The sequence below is a fragment of the Strix uralensis genome, chromosome 2, assembly GCF_047716275.1.
Source record: "Strix uralensis isolate ZFMK-TIS-50842 chromosome 2, bStrUra1, whole genome shotgun sequence".
In the NCBI taxonomy this organism is placed as follows: Eukaryota; Metazoa; Chordata; class Aves; order Strigiformes; family Strigidae; genus Strix; species Strix uralensis.
The window spans coordinates 45002011-45024127 of record NC_133973.1 but is presented as its reverse complement, the minus strand read 5'-3'; the positions used below and the strand labels follow the sequence as shown (position 1 = coordinate 45024127).

At 35.8% G+C, this 22117-nt stretch overlaps 1 protein-coding gene across 8 annotated transcripts in view; it reads right to left on the bottom strand.

Moving 5' to 3' along the window:
- The window catches only part of DMD (dystrophin), a 1145544-nt gene that overhangs the window by 900627 nt on the left and 222800 nt on the right, over window positions 1–22117 (bottom strand). For all 8 annotated transcript variants that reach the window (XM_074858566.1, XM_074858564.1, XM_074858568.1 and 5 more), the window contains exons 3-6: window positions 17700–17792; window positions 16621–16698; window positions 13443–13535; window positions 6608–6780 (exon numbers count right to left, since the gene is read on the bottom strand). In XM_074858566.1, the coding sequence (XP_074714667.1) occupies window positions 6608–6780; window positions 13443–13535; window positions 16621–16698; window positions 17700–17792 (437 nt within the window). The remainder of the gene's footprint in view (window positions 1–6607; window positions 6781–13442; window positions 13536–16620; window positions 16699–17699; window positions 17793–22117) is intronic.

The following is a 22117-nucleotide window of genomic DNA, read 5'->3' as shown; positions in this document are numbered from 1 at the left end:
CATATATTCCTAGGGTGATGGTGCCACTCCACAGCTGCTGCCATGTTTATTCAGTTCAATGCAGAACATACCATTCAAGGTGTCTTACTCCAAGTTTATCTTTGTATTCTGAAAATTCACACCCCGGGCTCACTGATGTGCCCTTGTAGCTTTGCCAGGTAACCTGTGCTCCACTGCTTCTCACACTCATCATTAAAAGCAATTGCTAAAGAGCCTAAATGTCCATAGAGAGATGGTGATGATACAAATGGGAATATCTACTCAAAGTAACCCTTTGTAAAATGACAGAAAAAGGGCATTAGAAATACCTGATCAAAATAAAACAGTCGGCCGTAAGCAAGTGAATGGTGGGTTAAAAGACTGTGAGAGATAAAGCTTCCCACTGAGAGTACTGCTTTCACAGTGTATTATGTCTACGTAGTTAGTGCTTCATGCTAGTCTCTTACTTTCTTTTAATCCCTTCAAGGAGGTGCAGAGAATATTCATCCTGATGCAAATTCCACACTACTGTTTGAACCCCTTAAAAAAAAACCCAACACAAACCAACCAAAAAGCCACCAAAAAGCAACCAAAAAGCAACCAAAAAGCATCACTGAAAACGATATACAAGAAAAATGAAAATATCACCACTTAAAGGATAGGGATTGGTTTGATTTTGTTTCTTATTTAAGGCATGCAGTTATTCCATTATTATCAACCATCAAAGTAAAAGGAACCATATTAGATCTTTTTGGTGATTCACATAAAGCCAGTATCCTCTCCTTAATAACAGCATTTAAGCCTTCCATGTCTCAGAAATTTAAGGAATTTCAGAGTTGGAGTCATTGTGCTTGTGCACATATATTCTTGTGGGAATTCAACAAGGCTGCCTTAACTCTTTTTCCCTCCATTTTTGAGGGTTTTGCACCTGAACCATGAAAGAGGGATCATTTAGTACTATCTAGGATGTTTTTGGAGGGCAGATACTTAAAATATAACAATGGTATAAATGGAAGAAAGATCAAGGTATAACAACTTTCCAATGTGATTATCCCTGGACAATGAGGGCCTTAACTATGACTATGATGAATATAATGTTATTTTCTGTAATGCAGTGCCTGTCCTCAAATGTTTCACACAATCACTCAGCCTGGACACTTTATGGTGAAACAGGTAAATACTATTTAGCAATCAAACTGAATGACATACTTAGAAAAGCACAGAAGCGTGCTGTAAGAGAGGCTGGGGGTTGTTTTTTTATTTTTCTTTTTAAAGATCAGATGGACACATGGAACATATTGTTAGTAGCAAATCCAGAGTGTGTTAATGTCAAAACCAAGAAGAGATGTAATTCTGTCTCCCATCTTTATCTACTCAATTGACTTCCTCCTGCTATTCTTCTCCTTTCCCCTCCCCAACCCCAAAAGGAGCTGCCCACAAAGCTAGTGCAACAAAAATGTAACACGGGCTGTAAATTTAAACTGAACATGAAACTTCAGCTATCCTGTTGAAGGATAAATCAAAGACATAAAATTACTGTAAACATAAGATTATTTATTTTAAAGTTTATATGTATTTCCTTCAAAATCATTTGCCAATATCTGCTGTGAGCTGCAAAAAAATATGTTTGCAAAAAAGTTAATTTCCCTGAAAACACAGTAAAACAGTGTGACTAAAAAAATCCTATTTACTGTATGTAGTGTTTTCTGAAAGTAGAATGGTAATTAGATCTATTTCTACTAGTTTACAACTTAAACATTTGAGTGCTCAGAAAATATTTCAGATGAGGTAATATAGAGACTACAGTATAGTGTATATTTTGATGCAGTTATAAAAAAAGGCTTGAATTGTTTTTAAAAGAAAAATCTAATTGTAAAAATATTAGTGTGGTTTAGATACGCAGTAGGACTAACCACAGCATGTAGTAACTGATCTTAATAACCCTCTGCTTTATGACAAAATACCATTCTTAACTTTATACCATAAAAGTATTATGAGACACTGTTTTCAAAAGCAAATAAAATAGGACTGAGTTTAGAAAAGAAAATTTAATGTTTGCATATTGTGAGAGACTGATTCCTATAGATGTTAAAAAGAAATTACTTTAATGCTACCAGGAAATCTTCCCTCGCTTTCAGAGAGCCTATATACTATGGAAAACTTTGGCTAGCATAATTCTTTCAATGTTGGAGATATTTTTGTTTGTTTTATTGGTGGCTTTTTTGGTAGCAGACAGTCTAGGAATAGTGCTAAAATTGGCAAAAAATACATGCACCAGGCACCAGGTCCACTGTATGAGTTCATTATCATACCTGATTTTCAAACTATTGCTAGCCTTTTTGTGACTAATTGTGCTTCCATTCCTGGGAACATCTAAATGCGACAAAGACTGCACAGAAATTACAGCCTGAGAGTCAATGCAGAAGGCTTATGGCTTACCTCTGAAATACACCTGAAGGAAAGGCTAAGCTCAGACTTCAGTCAAAAGGAGAAGCTACAATTTGCAGTAAAGACTATTTTTGACAATTAAATCATCAAAGCCTTTTAAGTTCCAGGAATGATGAACATATGTTTTAAATCTTTAAAAATGAAATTTTCCACCAATGTATTTTCTATAGATACTAGATTAGTTCCTAAGTAATCATAAAGACAACTGTAGCTGTTCTGACAGTTAGAGCAACAAATCCTTGTTCTTCTTCAAGAGCCTTTTTCAATATAAAAATTGTTGGGAGATAGAGAGGTACTGAAAGGTATTATAGAAAGGGACAATAATGAAGGAGGAAAAACAATGGAAAAAGTGAATTAATGAAATACAGAGGAATAAACTCAGAGGAAGACAGGAAAAAAAAGTGAATATCTGGACCAAACTTTATGGACAACAAGGAAATGGAAGAGAAAGAAGTAGAACAGGAGAACTGGAGTAACAGAAAATCAAAGAGGGAAAACAGGAGCTAAATTCAAAAGTGCCTGTCTTCAGAAGGCTTGTCATTCTATATATGTAAACCACAAAATATTAATAAAGCATAGGATGTGTAAGACCAGGTTTCTCTGAGATTTCATGTAAAGCAGTGTTGATCAACTTTTCTCAAGTGTATATTCACAGTCTTCTTTAGGCATGAAGCCAAGACACCCTGACATCCAACAAGTAGGTACCTGCATTTCAGAGTGACTAAATTAGGTGTAAACGCTTCTCAGAGAAGGCTTTTTGTTCTTATAGGATAGAGCTAGGTGATCCTGAACACTCAGAGTGTCTTAGTGTACCTATTTTATTGACTGAATCTTGAAGGGCAATTCAGTGCTCCCGCATACTAAACATGAAGTGCAAAGTCACCAAAAATCAACATAGAGGACACACTAAGCACAGAGGTTCATCTTAAAAATGCCTGACTTGGGGCTTCAGAGAACATTAGGTCTTCCTCTGAGACTTTTGCAGAATAACTTAGTGATTAAAGTCCAGAAGACGACAACTGGTGTGCCTTGGAGTCTTGGAGACTTGCCGCAGGGAATCTGAATCCACACTTGCCATTTCCCAGATGAGTGCACTAACTACTGAGGCAAGAGACAAGACTTCGGTGGAGTAATTCTTTTTCACTTCTACTGAAGATAGGCTCACTGTGCAGAAAGCTATGCAAGATCTATGGCAGCAGACACAAGCAGAGTAAAAGCGAACTTAAGTTTTGCAGCCCTGTTTTAGAAAACCTGAATAAAGTGCATAAATTGTAGTGAGCAGGAAATGAATGTTCACCACTGGTGAACTTTGCACTGAAATGAACACATCAGTGCATAAAGTATGACAAATAGAGATTTGTCTAGGCAATCCCAATGTGGCTTAGGCAGGCAACTGCCTTCCCCAACTAGGGACTGCTCCTGAATAAGAGCCTCTGTTCAGACTTCCGGAGCTCTTCTTACAGAAAGGGACAAAAAGCAATTCCCAGTTACTGATTTCAGACACCGGATGATATTATACGGTCCTTCAGAGCATGCAATCTGAATATCTAAGTATCAGATACCCTAATCAGGAAACAGGCAGTCTGATACTGTGTCTAGGTGAAAAGATACTGTGTCTAGGTGAAAAGACCTGCACTGATTTGCTGAAAATTAAATCAAGGTAGTTACAATGGCATAGAGTACTACTAGTTTTAGCCTTTGAGTCTACAGTAATAATTAGTTATTCAATATAATTTCAGCATAACTATATTTTGGCATTTTTGAAGTGAAGTATTTTCCCTCTGAGGTGTATCTATTTTTTCTTTTCCACCTGTATCCAATGCAACAGAGGCAGAACTGTGCCACCGAAAGTAGTAGGAATCACTCAGTCCTTTTTGTATCACAGCGTTCCTGTGTGACTCAAGTAACCTGGTGTTTGAGTTAAAAACACCACTTTCCCACTTAATAAGGCTGTGTATAGAAAAAGTTTTAGGAAGACAAAAAGGTATTCATGCCTACAGAAATTATGTGTAAGCTCCCACACTGCAACAGAGCTTCTGTGAAGGTGAGTAATGCAGACAGAAGAGTATCCCACACAAAGCTTTTTTTTTAAAAAAAGAAAAATCATCTGCAAGTATGGAATCAGATCTTTAGAAAGAAACAGATTGATTGATTTCTACAGGATAATTGCATTCTTATATTCAGGTCCATCAGAATGAAACCACTTATGAAATGAGAGACAAAGCAAATTAAAATGAGAAATTATCATCAGCAGAAATAACAAAAAAGTAGTTTAGAGAGTGTTTGAATGAAAAACCACCAAACCACATTTTCATGAATGACCAGTGAATAAAGTAGTTATCAAAAGGTAGTGACTTAGTCACTATATTTTAGTTCTTTTCTTATTTAGCTCCCCAAACACAGTTCTCTTAATACCTGCATAAACACTTGCATCAACACAAAGAAGATGTGAGCATATCAATGGCAGAGTAACAGCAGGATGGTGGAAAAGCCAGTTGTTAATGTGTCCTGGTTTAGCCAGGATAGGGTTAAGTTTCCCCAGCAGTGGGGGGAAGCTGTAGCAGGGTTATTCATATACCATGCTGACCTCACCTCCCGGCACTTTAGCAAGGGAAGAATCAGTGAGGGCAGCCGGTCCTCTCACTGCTGTATCGGTACATACCTCGTTCTGTTCATTGTTATTACTGTTATTATTATTGTTATTGTTGTTGTTTGTTGTGTTGCTGTTGTATTGTTGTATTAAACCTCTCCTTATCTCAGCCCTGGGGCTTTGTATTTCACTCCCTTTGTGGGGGAGGGGCATCGGCCATGTGGTCTCAGACCTCGACAGGGACTAAACCATCACATAATGTTATAAATACTGAACGCAGGTGAAAGACATACACAAAGCCCTTTAAAAGTATAATAAATTCTTCTTTAAGATAATACCTCATTCCTAACATTACAAGCAAACAACAATTGTAATTGAAAATTCCTGGACCCTAGTTCTGTCAGATCTACTCAAGGCTCCCAGGTATATACAAGGTGAAAAAATGGACTCACAGCAAGAGTTGCCTACTGTGCCTGGGATGGTAGTGTAAGGCATAGCCACTGTAAATGGCTGTCAGTGTTAGTCTTCGGACTACAACAGCAGTAGACTTAATCAAAGTTTTATTCAGAAACTAATACATGAGCCAGTGAAAATTTTGGAAAGAAATATCTGCAACTCTTCACTGCTTAAGTTGGAAGGCATATATTGTCTCAGACTATGCTTTTAGAAGGATTTTGCTTTATTTTATGCCTTTAATGCAACTAAAAAGAAATGGCCTGACTTGTATTAATATCTTGTAAATCCCTGTTGTCTCTTACTAAACAGAACATACCCATTTAGCTGTCCAAAAACTCAACTCACTGATAATTTGGAGCAGTCAGCCACCTTGCAGGACAGCCCCCCTTTAGGAAGGAAGTATAGAAGTAGAAGAAGAGAGATCAGAAGGATTAGCACATTGGAAAAATAAGTGCTGCTTTAAAACTAGTAGTGGCAAGAACTAGACCTTTAGGATAGATTGACTTGCACACCTTCCTTAAGCCAAGTACACAGAATCCCCAGAGGACTCTGAATCTCTACAGGTAGAGTTTTATACAGCATAGACTAGAACAAGACAACTTCTGAGAGAGAGTGAAAACTCAAATCAGATAGCAGAACAACATGAAAGGTTTTGAAAACGAAGGCTACCTTCTCCAGCTGTGTCCTTTAGAGGCAAATCCATACTTTCAGCCCAGCAACCATCAGAGGCTTTCAACAAATGCTACATTTTCCTCTAAGTCCCCACAGGAAAATCTCCTTCTCCCACTAGGACAACGTCAAAGGCTTGGTTTTGGATCTATTCCTTGCTCTTCTAAAAAGTTCCCAAGCCTGTACTCCTTCAGACTATCTACTTGGTATATACACTGAGATTCCAGAAATGGATCTGAACTGAGCATATTCGGTTGTGCTGTGAAAAGTTCAGACCCCCTCTCTCAAGAGGATTCAGACTGACAACAGAGACAGCACCCAGGTCAAAACAAACAGGCAGATATTTAAAAGAATGCTGAAGCATCCACACAGGAAGCAGCTAAAACCCTCACATAATAGATTCACCATCCTCAAGCCCTGTTACAGCCATCTGTTACAAGCTCACTGAAAAGTTCCTTTTCCTACCTGTGACTGTGGAGGAGTGCATTGAAAGCCAATCCATCAGACCAGCTACTGGTGAAATTGATAACATTGACCTGTGGATAATTACGAGTTGATTGGCGGACCCAGCTCAGCAGAATCTTTTCACTGTTTGTCTGCTGCAGTCCAGCCATGATGTTTTTCATTACATCTTTGACCTGCAATAAGAGACAGAATTTCATCAATGATTTAACTTACTGATTAAATCTGACCTTTTTTTTTGGACACAAAAAATCCTTCAGGTGCCTAGATTTAAGCCTTAAAGAAAAACCTCTTAAGTAATTACAGAACATACTTGGTGTCAGAGTGTAATGATAGCAGTACAAGTCTGAATGCATAAAGACAACTGATACTGATTTGTTGGTCACCACTGCTGATGCATTCAGTACATCCATCCCTGTGCCATATGAAGCATTCCGTGTATGAACAGAGAAGACACATTTGTTTGCATCACTGATGGAAACAGAGTTCATTCAAACTAAGTACTTCTTCTTGTGGTTTTCTTTGCTCTGGAAATATACCCTTAGTTAATATGATACATTATAGCAAAAGCTGATAAAACAATGAAAAACGTTCTTCTCTCATTGTCAGAGTTGAAATAAGTACCAAGTCAAAATAAAGGTGCTCAGTGCAGAGTCTATAATATTTTTGACTTAAATGTGCAAACTATATTTGCATACATGCACTTGGATGAACAGTGAATTTCATTGCATGCATTAAAAGAGTATTGTATATGTTCGACTTTAAAATGTTTTTTAATGATTAGTTAATATTCCTCTTTCATTAGAGAAAGCTCAACAACCTGCAGTTATTATTTTATGAAAAGCCATTAATCCTGAGGACTTCTAAATATATTAGCCTGGAGTTTGACATAATGCAGTCAATTATACATTTCTTAGCAACTTCTTTACTAGTGAAAGAGCACCCCAAACTTCTATTAAGAAGTCTAAAACTTATTTTCCTGTAAAGTAATCCCTTTTAAATAATTGCTTCCGCCATATATCTTGTAAAGATTAGCAGTTCTTTTAAATACTCCCTAAGATATAACTAAACCATAGAGTTGCTTATTGTTGCTTATTCAGTTATGGAGTATATAATTTCATTGTAATTCACCACTTGAATTGCTCTGCTGCCAGTATTAGTCTAACAACATTCAGTGCAGAAGCTACTTTATGATAAAGGATAGACCACTTTGAAATTGTAAAAACCATAAAATAACATGCAGAAGATATAATCTCAAAGAATAATCAAAACAAAACAAAACAAATTACTAAAATACTGCAGAAAAAAACCCAGATACCATTTTATTGTTCAGTCTGGCAAGTTGTTTGCTAGTTTCACAGTCATTAATTCAATCATTTGAATAAGTGAAGACATGAATTACTGAAAGAATGTCCTGTTTTTACATCTCAGATGCATACTGCTCAAAGAGCATCAGTGCCTCCAATTTTCCTTTTGAGAGAGGTATAAAGTTAACTTCATATATTTTTAGTTTCTGAGATGGGAAGAGAAAGTGTTCCTCTAAATTTCATGGGACATTCCTGTCTTTAGTCTAAGATTCTAATTTGCATTTGTAATGAAAAAGAATATAAAATTCTGTCAGATAAGAATAGCAGCATTTTATAGTTGCCTCCATTTCTACATCAGGAGACAGAAAGTAAAGAGTTTAAGAAAACTATGAAATATACCCTTTAGTTTTGCTTCATATGCTCCTTAGTTTTTCTGAGTGGGTATTTTGAGTTTCTCGTTAATATTTTTAGTATGGTGGATGGAAAACTGAGTATGAGCCAGCCAACCATATCCTGGGCTGCATCAAGAGAAGTGTGGCCAGCAGGTCAAGCAAGGTGATTCTCCCCCTCTACTCCACTCTCATGAGACCCCACCTGTATCCAGCTCTGGGGTCCCCAACATAAGGACACGGACCTGCTCGAGCAGGTCCAGAGGAGGCCATGAAGATGATCAGGGGGCTGGAGCACCTCCTTTATCCAGACAGTCAGAGAGAGTTGATGTTGTTCAGCCTGGAGAAGAGAAGGCTCCAGGGAGACCTTATAGTGGCCTTCCAGTACTTAAAGGGGGCCTACTGGAAAGATGAGGAGGGACTCTTTAGCAGGGAGTGCAGTGATAGGATGAGGGGTAAAGGTTTTAAACTGAAAGAAGGTAGATTTAGATTAGATGTAAGGAAGAAATTCTTTGCTGTGAGGGTGGTGAGACACTGGCACAGGTTGCCCAGAGAAGTGGTGGATGCCCCCTCCCTTCCAGGGGGCCAGGTTGTGTTCAAGTGTTCAAGGCCAGGTTGGACGGGGCTTTGAGCAACCTGGTCTAGTGGAAGGTGTTCCTGCCCATGGCAGAGTGTTGGAATTAGATGATCTTTAAGGTCCTTTCCAATGAAACCAATTCTATGGTTCTATGATTATTGAGAGCTGCCAAAGTAGATTTCATAATTCAACAAGAAGTTAAGAGGTTTGACTCCTGTATTTCCAGGCAAAAACTCTTCACTTCTATCAAAATATAAATTTTTGTTTTTCATGAATCCAGGTGCTAAAAAGAAGAAAACTTTTGAGATTAGCATATATTTCACCAAACTTAAGAAATATGAAAGACTAGAAAATATTGAAATTATGGTAATGGAGAATTATCCAAGCCAGGATTTCATTGTTCATTTTGGATTTTTATCATGTACTTACATTTACAAATGCAGATTTATATGAATAAGTAAACTGTAACATATGAAAAATACAACACACATTTGTATAAAAGGATAGATGAATGAATGCAGAAATACAAGATTTAGAAATATAAAAGTTCGTAACATGTAGAAAAGATCAAGTGTTTGTGTCGACATTAACATACCAGAAAGGAGCAGTAAGTATGACCAAAGGAAATTAGGCGAAAACAATTTAAAAAAGGGCTGTCAGGAAGGCAATTATTCAAAAGAATCCAGATGATAGTTTTCCTTTTGATTTAAAGAGACAAAGTCAAAACCAGCATTTATTTCTACTTTTGAGTAAATGAATACAAAACAGTTTCAAACTCATCTCGTTGAGTTTAACTTGCTGTCAATCAATACAGATTTACTCTCATTTTCCTGCATTTCTCTGCAGCAGTGAAGACTGTTAAATTTATGGTTTTTTGTTGTCTCCTAGAGAATGCTGGCATTTAAAATAACAAAGTAAAAGGGTCTGATCTCATCCTGAAAGCTGAGGTCACTTCCTATTCAGTGAGAAATGGTGGAAAACTCCACTTCTACAACCTTGTCCTCCCGAGTGCCCAGAGGGGCTTTGCGATCCCTCGACACCCACCTGGCACCTCGGCAGCACTACGCAGCACCATACCGTGCTGTGCCATGCTGTGCCGTGCCATGCCATGCCACTGCAGGCACAGCACCACGCTGCCCGCAGGATGGCTGGGCCCTGAAGCAAGATCAGCATCTGAGCGGAAAAGTGCTGGCTGACATTGAGGTTAGAAAGAAGCTTTCTGAAGGCTTCTTGGTTAAGATATACTGTTCAGAAACAGTAGTATGTACAGATGTGTTCACATCAGCCTGAAGATCTTTTGGATGGATAAGCTCCCTTAGCATCCAGGCTCAAAAACTACAGCCATTTCAAAGTGTCTAGTAGGCTCTGCCTCTTGCTGTCAAATGATAAGTTGACCTCTGATAGTTATTTCTTTGTTACGTCTCCTTTTTAATGCAGCATATCCTCACAGGAAACAAAGCTTTAAGGTGTAAGAAACTGACTTTCGGAGAATAGAAATACTTGCTCTTCCTGGGGAATGGACCTTTGCTACAGCAATAAGAAAAGATTCAGTTTTGAATAGAAGGGGGGGAAGGGCAACACAACATGCACACTGCAATATAGAATGTTTTTCCACTCTTAAGAGTCTTTGTCAAATGTAACAGTTCAGAAATTAATGGATTGGTTTGGGTTTTGCTTAAATGTTAATGTTGCAGTGAGGCTGGGATCACAGAACTGTGAGAAAGAGGGCAGCAGCTTCAAGGAAATAGAAATTCTGATAGATTAAATACCATAAAGAGCTTTGTCAGCGGGTGCTCAACTCAGAATGATGGTTCAATTTCAGTGAAACTTTTAATAATAATCTGAAAAAACAGGCTAGATAAGAAAGGACACAATCACCACAGGGGCTATGGAAAGCCACAAGATTTCTACTGAACAAAAATGAGAGTGGCAAGAATAGTCAAATCTTGTCTACTGCAATGCCTCTACCACTGCCTCTCCTCAAAGAGACTGTTGATATCCACTCGGACTGGTACTGCCTCATTATTCCCTTCATGCACCTTTCTTCTACCATCTCTTTTTTTTTTTTACATTTTACACAAAGCAATTGATATTTTTGTAAGAGACAGTCTTGTCATATGTAAGTACAGTTCTGTCCTAATGTAGTCCTGACTGCAGGATGTGAAACTGGAAAAAGTTTCTTGCCTGTTCATCTGCAACTAACTGTCCACACAACTCACATTTGTTTTTTTTTTAACATGCAGGCAGACAGACTTCCTCTAAGTGACTCTTCTCAGGACTGCAATTTCTTGGAATCAGAAAGTGAAAGGATTTGCAAAAGCAGGATTGCACCATCAAACACTAACTGCAACAGTAAAATGCACTAAATCAACTATCCTGTGTAGTATTATTTATTTTATTAGGCCTCCCACAGACTACAAATAATTATAATAGTCTTGATAACTTATCATAGCTAACGAGATGCTTTACCCAACTGGAGACAACTGGCAGATACATTTGGTTGCCCTGAATCCATAATTTAGTCTTTAACAACAGCTTGTTGTGCTTCCAGCTGCTTAGTGCCAAGAAGAATCTGTGACAGGCAAAATGGTACCAACAGGAAGAAGCACCCTTTCATAAGAAACTTGTTTCACCAGAAGTGCTGTCAATATGTAAGACAGTACCAACATATAAACAGGGCAGAACAATCATCAACATATTCTAGATCATGCAAATCACTTCAAAACTTGAAAGAAAATCTGGAAAAGAACAAAGATTTTCTCCACGGATCTGTAAATAAGCAAACTCACTTTGAAATGTTCCAGTCCTTTGAGGGAAATAAGCAGCAAACCAATATCTCCTGAGTTTTCTTTAAAAAGAGAAAAGCCCGAGTACAAATCTGGCTTTATATTATTTGTTAATTATTCATCATTATGCAACAGAAACAGGGTTATTATATAATAATGTTTTTTCTTGCCAACCATGCTATAGTTACTCTTTAGAAAATAAACTGAAATTGAATTCTAGCCAGATTAGAAATTTATTTACAAAATTTTGAATAAAAAGAGAAGTCCAGAACATGCAGGTCACTTCCTTTCAGTAATCTATGAATAGAACAAACTGAAACACAGAAATCAAAGCATAGACTAAACATGGACTGAATCATTATGACTATGCTGAGAAAGTGTCACAGCTTTAACCACTGCTTTGTAAATATGATCCCTGGACTTTTCACACATGGGTAGTTCTGCTGAAGTCACGGGTTCCATTACAGCTGCTTTCACAGTTATCACTAGGCTCAAGATGAAGCTTGAAATGAATCACCTACATACTGCAAGCAAGTGGTACTCTAAGAGCACATGTCTGCTGCCAAATACGTCACCAGACTATACCATGGAACGCGTGTGTCACACTCAGTGTATGTGCAAGTATGCGCTAAGAGGAATGGTGGGAAAAGCTGAAAGAAAAATTAATAAGTACACAGCTAATACAGGTTTAACACTCTGCTTCAGGATAAAACATGAACAAATCAAAATATGGATTTGACCATGAATAGTCATCTCAGTTCATAATTCATACAAATTAAAACACAGAAATTCAAGGATTATTGGTAAAAGTTGCACAGCTAGGTTTCATATTCCATCTGCTCCTAGTAATTTAGAACAACATTATGCAATTAAACTAGGAATATTGGAATGGGAGACAAAGGAAGAAGTGATTTAACTATTTGCAGCTTTTCTCTGTTGCTTTCATTACAAGATGTCCTGTAAAATTAGGAAAAAAAAAAAAAAAAAGGTTCCCTACTTCAATTATAGAAATGTTCAGGTTTTAATATAGAGTCTTTAAGGCTTCGTTTCCCACCATCTTTACTTGTAATGCTATGAAAAACTTGTAGATTATTGCTTGGGGAATAGAGTCAACACAAATGGACAGACTCTTAGCCCAGATTCATACAAACACACAGACTCAAGACATATAGATGCTAGTTCTTTTTGAATTTTTATTTTACTGCTGTCTCAGAATTTGTTTACTTAAGTGTCCCATTCTACCATGCTGGTTTTTACAAGATCTATATCATAATCTTCCCTTTCTATCTAAAGAGAAAGGAAGCTAAATGAGCCACATCTGCTTCAATAAATTGTCAGAGTGGCAGCTTTTTAGTGTTCTAAAACTAGTTCTTATCAGGATGGGTCAGCAGTGAAAAGCAACAAATGTGATTATTTCATTTAAATATAAAAGTCCCTCTTTCTAAGATACTAAAAAGAAAAATAACTATGAAAGCTATAGATCAACACTGGCTTTGTCTATTCATTTTTCTTACAATAACTGTATTATATATTCTCATACAACATCTGACTGTGAAATTAGAGTCAAAAGAGCTACTGCTAATGGTCTAAAACCTACTTTATCTTCTTAAAATTCTTAATATCCTAGATAACATGTAAACAGACTGTCATAAAACTTAGTGATTTAGGACACTGTTTGCAAGTCTATGTTTACTTTGTAGGTTGTGGCTGGATAATAATGGAAAAAATCATCAGTGGAATAATGGTACTTCATGGAAAGTAAGAAGCAGTACCACTCACCTGCCAGTGGAGGATTATATTCCAGATCAAACCAAGGGTCAGCTTATGATTTCCATCCACGATGTCTGAGCTCCCAATATTTACCAAATCAACCTATTAAAGAAGCCAAAAAATATTTGTAGAAGATTAATAGCAAGTGTAAGAGGTTGGTGTTATTTTCATAAATTTGGTGTTAAACTTTCTCTGTGGTGAGGAAGAAGGAGGGGTGGGCAAGGGTAAATCTCTCATTTGATTTCTGGTGTTTAGTAAACATCCAACTCATGTTTTATAAATGGCACAATTATTGTGCTGGCAAAAAGCAAGCAGTGATCTAGAGTTCCAATTATTCCAGTTATAACATGTTGTGAAAACATACAATTAAAAGTAATAGTTAATAATAACTCAAAAATCTTATATTAAGCCTGTACAATTACAAATCTCAAAACTGATGGGTGACACAGAAAAATTCCTGTATTATGCTCCATACTACCATATATAATATACTTTGCTAAAAGCTACACACACATCTAGACACTGTAAGAACCTACAAACCCAAGATATTGTTCTACATATTTAGATTAAGATAGAACTTATTTTGCCTTAAATTCCACAATGTGTAAGGCAAGGCAGGATGTCTTCTGAAATACAGAGAAACTAACAACTGTGATCTAAGCAAGTCTTTTCCCCATTATTTTGCTCAGTAATGTTGTTTTCCATAATTATATTATGCATTTACAACTTCACAATGCATCGGCATTTACCACCCTGGAATAATCTTTCCTCCACATGCGAAATGATCCTTCAACCTCACCCGCTTTTTGTGCTATCTAAATAAGAAAGCCAAATTCAGGGATGTGAGCGCAAGCCAATACAAGCTAAGACCTGCACTTTTGGATGGAAACTATGACTAAAATTTGCATCCTCACTGTTTCATAGACGCAGTTTTTCATTGTCAGAACTGATACTTATACGGCAAAGTACCACATTCCTCCACAAACTACAGTCTGCATATCTCTACTGCACTTCTGAAGCTATTTGAAGTTACATCTGTAGAATGACTAAAGGTTTTGCACACTCAAAACAAGCCTCTTTTTATTTATTTTTTTTTTATTTTTATTTCAATGCACCTATGTATAGGTCATTTTTACTAATCACATATAAAGTAGGTATTTTGTCAACAATTCTAAAACTCCCTAAGAACTCCTTTCTTTAAGAATTCATCATTTTGTACTAACAGCACATGAGACTGACAATTCATTCTAACCAACAGTGTCTTGGAATATTCCCAAGTGGAACTTAGACTTTCTATCCTAAATTTCAAATGGAATCCACATAGCAAGTGACCCAGTACAAAGCTTATTAAGGTATCACCTACATGTTCTACAGGCCAAATCCTCCATCTTTTTGGAAATGGATGCTTGAATACACAGAGCCTACATTGTTTTACTGAAACAGAGCAACACTTCCCAGTTTGCCTCAGTGTTGCCTGAGGCTATATTGGGGCAACCCTCTATTCCAACACTATCACCTTTCCATAGCAAAAAAATAAATCTGCAAAATGGATTGACTGGAAGCAGCACCATTTTTCAATCTGTTACCACCCAGATGACTGCAGAACCTCAGAGCAAGGATGGCACGTACCAGTAGAAAAATCTAGAGTAGTCACAGGCTTTAAATAGCTTTAGAACCACTGATTTTGCATTCTTGAATTCCCATAGAAATCAATCCTGAGGTGATTTTGAAGGTTGAGGAAACTATTTCAGAGGCTTTATGCTAATTTGATATAGTATATAACATATATATATTAACTTACATATATAACATATATAATATAATATTATATATTATATAATATATAATTTATACTAATTTTTGCTTTATACTAATTTGATATAGTATATATATACAATACACTAATTTTTATATCGTGTATAGCTTATAAGGTTTTCATTACATGAACATGATGGTCACCGAATGACCACTTCACTTTCTAAAAGAATGTTTTTTCTTCTATATTCTTCAATTGGAATACACTCTGTTTTCTTTCAATATTTGAAAGGGACTATTGTTCTGTTCTGGAAACTGAATGAAAAGCACATTAATGGATTTAGCTGATACGTAGTAAATAAATACTTTTAAAAACATTTACTATGAAAATTTGTAACCACATTCCAGGTATGCAATCAAAACCTTCTTGTATACTGTGAAATAATGTATTGCTAATTTTTTCAACAACATCAAATATTGCAGATTTTGAAGAACTAGAAGCTTTGCTGCTATTTACATGAAATACCATTTATAAAAAGAAAAATCATGCTGGAGGTCTTTATGCCAGTCTTATAAGGTCACTTTCATTTATGTACAAATCTTCAGATGGATAAGCATTACCTTAGATTTCTAAAATCGATAACATTATTCAGCAGCTGAACTCAAGCATGTTTGGTGACCTGCTGCAGCTATCAAGAAATCCAATATAATATGTGGCACAGAATACATTATCACTGTTCCATCACATCTTACTGTTAAGTTTAAGTGAATGTTATAGTTTATTTGAATTTATTCTTGAGGAGAAGATATGATATAATTAGTTGGCCACTGAAAATGTCTGCTAAAGTTATGGGTCCATTAGAATGATTGCATAGGGAAGATATTATGAGAATATTTACTCAAAATTGATGCACAGGATACTGGCTTGAAAAGTCAATCTTGACAAAGTAGAATAGAAAGTGGGTTTGATATGATTCATTTCCTTAATGTTATGAACCAAAAGGAACAGACACCAATGAAAATTTACCAAAAAGTTTTCTTGTAAGAAAAGCCTCAGTTTTTCAGACTTCATAACTGTCAGAGCTTGTGAGTAGATATTTTGATAGGTAACACCTTCTAACCAGCTATGGATGACTTCTTGTAATTAACCTTTTAAAATGTATTTTAAACACCATGCATTACCATAAAATTGTGCATGTTGACCTGTCTTCAGATAGCATCTGTTATATTATTCAAACATTTGCTGGCAGAGGATTTTAAACTCTGAAATACATTCCATCCTGTGCTGAATGACAAAGTATCCAAGTCACATTGATAAAACTGCCTTGACTCCAGTAATTCTATGCTATAGACCAGAGTTTGATCCAACACTTACAAAGCATTAAGTATGCTATCTATAGGATCTTCTGACCCTGTCTGGCTGATTACTTACATTATTTCTCTGCAAAACCTGCAGTGCTTTGTTGACATTGTTCAGAGCATGAACTCTCGTGGAGCCCTTTTCTTTCGCCTACAAAGAAAATAAAAAAAATATGACTGCCCAAAATCAGAAACTAGAATACACCATATGTAACTCAAATCTTATATTACACTTGTAGTTTTATATTTCATAAGTTTATGACAACCACAGTGAGAATATTAACATACATTGTGCATATGCAGCTTCCCGATATGAAATAAACTGTGAAACAAACTGGATCCCCAGTTGGAAGGTCATTTGGTACCTTTACATTTTTCACTGAATGAATCATTGAAATGTATACAAAATCAAATAATTCCAGACTGTTTTTATTATGACTAGTCTTCTTTTCCACAGCACAATTTAGGAACATTACTCTGACAAACAAACAGATAAACATCAGTTTGTTTAATATTTATTTACAAATATATTCTCTCTGGATTTTGATTCCCAAACTCCCAGTCTGCTTCACTACTCTTTCACGAGAAAGTTTCAGAGAAATATCCCAAGCTCACAAAGTCCAAGCAGGAACACAAGAGAGGATATTCAAAAGTGTGTGTGACATGTTGTTTTAGAAGTTCCAGGTTAATAAAAGCAAGTTGTTCTCTCTTTTCAGACATGTACAACTCTAATACACAGACTGTATGTATGAAATTTATTAGCAAAACATTCTAATTCTACACACTAAATTCTATTTTTTGTATTTGGCATGAACATCTAGTGATAAATAATTTCTGAATTCCAGCTAAAATCTAAATATCTAAATGAACCCTGTCTTAGTCTTGTTTTTCTTTGCCACACTTCCTTAATAACTGCATCCAATGAAGTAGAACATTTTCATTTCAAATATATGCTTACCAAAGGGTTACTGTCTAATATAGCTCTCAGTCACAATGTTTCCTCAATTTCAAATGAAAGTCAAAAATATTCAGACCCCTAAAAAGTAGTTTCCACTGGCCATCATCAATGACAGAAAGGAATGAACACCACCTACTACAATTATCACAACATCGAGACTTCAATATACAGTAAATGTGTTAATATACACGTACAAGTTTTTGGCCTGTAAGGCATTCCAGGAGCTCCAGAAGTCTTCGTCCATCTCGAAAATCATTAAAAAGATCTTCAATGCAACGTCTCCCAAACTGAAATGAAACAATGGCTTTAGTTAGTTCAAACACCAAAAAAAGGAAGAATCAAATTGCTAAAATAGGACCAGAAAGCTGTAAAAGCCACTGTCTTACAAAATGGTATATTCCACCTCTGTAAATATACTGTGCTAATTAATAAATATGAAAGGTATGACACAAATCAAAGAAGGAAAATATCTTACAACTAAACTAATAGGATTGTCTCACACACATCTGTTTTTAACAGGGTTCTATTGCATAAGAGATATTGGTCCCTACCTTATTTCAAGTATTTTTCTTATGCTAACGAATGTACATACTTTATTGCCTCCTAAAATTATACTATTGACATAATTTGTGAGAAACTGCTGCAGATCCAATATTTTATAATTTGTGCATGTACTATTAATTCAGATAATTAAGCCAGAACTAAATAGTAATGAAGCTGGAATACAAACTGGACTTGGTAACTAAGGTGCAATTCAGGAGAAAAATAGGAAAAGTAATTTGCCAAATTAAAAAAAAAAAAAGAAACAAAAAACCCAAACACCCAGACAGAGATATCAAGTTTAAGTGCTTAGTAGGCGCTCTTTCATGTGGCAGAAACAAAATTGGAATTACACAGAGAGAGAAGTCTCAGGCTTATTCTAGTGAGGATCTAAGAAACATAGTTATGTTAATAGGACATACTTGGAATTGTACTGAATTAGGGCCTCATTACCATAAGTGGCTAAAACACAATTCACATTCTGTACATGCCAGATGAAAGGAAATACTTGGGATATTCCCCAATGTGACAATGGTAAAAGATGATTTCCTAAAATTTTCCAAATGATTTTATAAAATTAAAGTCAAGTTTCTGATCCGATGCTTTGACTAATGCATTAAATTTTAAAAATAGATAAATATAATTTTGTATAGTTTAGTCACTATGTTTTATGTGCACCTATAAACTTTGGTTTTTTTGTATGTATGAGGACTATTGAGAACCATAATTAAAAAATGATTATTTTGTGCAGTGTCACGTAGATTCATATGTCCACATTATTTCTAATTTGTGAAGTTTCACAGATGCTTTGATTGGTTTGAGAGGAAGCATCTATATTTTAATTTGCTAGAACAGACACCATGCTGACCCTACATTGCACATCTTCGCCTTTTATCACAGAGCAATGTAGAACTGGGAATCCATATTGCACAGAAAACATTTGCTTTCCTGTCAGCAGTGCTGTTCTGGTGCTCACTGCAACACTCATTAGAGCTAACTGGAAATTTTATGAAAAATGTATTTTGTCAGAAAGTATCAGTTCCTTTCGAAGGTTTTTTTAAACAGAGGACAGAATTAAGGACAGTTTCCTGTGCTAGACTCATTTTTCCCTCAATCAGTAAGTATTTATGTGTACAGCACAAACTTTCGTGCTGTAGGCTACTCTGGCATGACTTTCCCTCTTTCCTTCTCTCTGACCGCTCTTCTGAGGCAAGAGCTCCTTTCAATCCCTTCATTTTTAGCTGAGGTCTTGTTTAGTTTTCACGGAGCAAACAAATCCAAAACATCAACAACTTTCTACAGCAGTGGGAATCCTTGCTTTCTATCTGGTTTTCACAACCTGCACAAACCATTTCAGGTAAGCTAAGTTAACACATGTGCTGCCACTTGACTACCTTAAATATCTGAAAACCTCACCCTGTCAACCTCTTGAATTATCTGTTTAACTAATAATACTCAGCAACTCTATTTCCTGCCTTGCATTTAGTATGAGAAATAGTTTTGATAAAATGTTTTAAATCATGGTAGAAAAATCATGTGCCATTATGCAAGTCAAGTCATGCACGGTATTCCTGAATTTGTCTATTACTTGCTCTATACAGGACAAATTTAAAATTAAAACATATGACTAAATCAGAGAGACTTTATTTTGTTCCCTAATCTTGCAAAAGTAATTTTTGCAGAGGGGAAGCAAACAATCTATGCACTTCTAAGGGAACACTTTAACATTCTTTAGAAAGTTGAAGTGATTAATAGGCCCTTCTGTAACACTATGAAAAAGTTGTGCCCATGATGTTACTGAATCACTCTGGGAATATGAGCAGAATGACATTTTTATAATAGAATATAATTATATTGTTTTGTATCATAAGGGAAAAATAGAACTAGCCTTCATAACTGCCTGTGTGTCTGTCTGTCTTCCTTTTTGCAGCATTTAAGCTATTCATAAAGTTTAGGTTGAAATACATCTAGGACAGCCAAAAATTCTGCTTGAAAAAATAATATGGGGGTGTTTTTTGGTAAGGCTTTCAGAAAGAAAATAAAGATGCAGCATCCCCAGCAGGACATATAGTTAGAAAAGTATTACAAGTAAACCTTAAAACAAAAGTTACTGTTGATTTTTTAGGGTCTTGGAAGTATATCTTCTATTAATCAGCAACTAAAAATACTTTAAGGCACCGTACACTTCTGCCACACATATCACTCTTAACATGAAGAAGGTTGCTATTTTTCTGGCAACAGGGTAATTAAGTCTTCTTTCTCAAATAGATTGAATGTCCTCACTGGATTGATGTTACAGTAAGTCTTCAGAAACAAAGGCTTCAAAGATGCATCAAATAAATGCATTGTCATTGAAAAGTGTCTGTTAAGTTGTACGAAGCTTTGAAAAAAATAAAAAAACAACCATGGCTAGTCAATGGGTTGCCAGAACGAATACCTAGTCTTTATTATAAATTCTTGTTGAAAATAAACTTGTTTAAAGTTTTCTTTAGGTTGTGACCTATAGCCACAACCCTTTCCCTACAGAGAAATGCAAATGTTCAGAAGAATCTTCTGTGCTGTTTGTATCCATGTTGATTTGTTACTCCCCCTATATTATAAATACCCCAAACCTAATTTTAAGAAATGCCCAAAGCAACTACATGCTGGTTTGTTGGTTCACACTTAGCTTTTCTTCTTAAAAATCACAATGAGGGAAGAGATGGGGGAAAGAAGAGAGAGTACAGGACACAGGAAGGACTGCAGATATGGAACGTGAAGCACAAGGCAACTTTTCATCAGTGTGGTACTAATTTCCCAACCAGTAGTTTCACTGAGAGCATTATGAAACTAGCGATAATTGTATGATCTTAATCAATATATAAGCTATCTATAACATTAGTCAAGTAGATCAGAAAGCTATCATCTCTTTCTTCCTTACTTGCTTATTTCAGGGAGACCAATAACTAATGGAAGGATTTGGGGGATTGCAGGCAGGGATGAAAATGACAATGAGAAAAAATATACAGAATAAAGAAAAAGAGGGAATAACTGTAAAACTGAAATTAAAAAAAAAAAAAAAAAAAAGCAGAAATCAAATTCTAGAAGTAGGACTAACAAAAATCTAAGGAATTTGTTAGAATCTTCATCACTAGAAAGACTCTAGGGGTTTAAGTATACAGCAGTTTTATGTATTATTTTAACCTACTATCTTCATGTTAAATAAAGGTCAAAACATAGAAAATTTTCTTGATATGGCTGTTGGCTGCAACTGCTGATCTTTACATAACATAAGGGGACCTGAAGGAATTCCAAGAAATTTATGTTAAAAGAAAATCACAAAAAAATGTGATACAGAAGGGAAGACATGATCCCTGTTTTATCATGAATGAAACTAACCCTCCAACTTAAATAAGGACTGAGGAAAGGAATTCACAAAATACATTTCTAAGGAAAAAAAAAACACCTCCTACACTACCATGGTCAACTACACAAGCCTTAGTTTTAGAATCATGGGGTAATGTACAATTAACATCTCAGGAAAACATGGGAACTTGCAGTCGAGTCTTCCCCCAGGTGTTATAAGGGAGTGGAGCATACTTAGAGTATTCTATATACATATGGAATATGTACATATTCTACAATGCTGTCAGTATTAATTAGACTGAACTAATATCTAAAGTGTATTAGTTATTTTCCAATATTTGCATTGTCCATCTAGCTACTGTCTATTTTCATTGTCATTTCTGTTTTCGTCTTTCCAAAGACTCTATATTAGACCTTTTTCTCTCTACGTAAATTATCAAACAAGTAAATTACTTAATCAGCTCATTCATCAGACACATTACCGAAGAAGTTAATATTATGGGAAGTATTACATGAAAAGCCAATATTCCATGAAAAGCCCTCTGTTCAGAGTGACATGCAAGCCAGTAATTGTGAAAGTGATACAGATACCAAATAAATGAAAAATATCTTGTCCAGAGAAGGTTCAAAGACGTGAATGTTTGAAGGTTCAAATTCATGAACGTTGCCTCTCATATTGCCCAGTGCTCAAAAATTATGAGTCAAAGCTCAAAAAATTATGATTAGC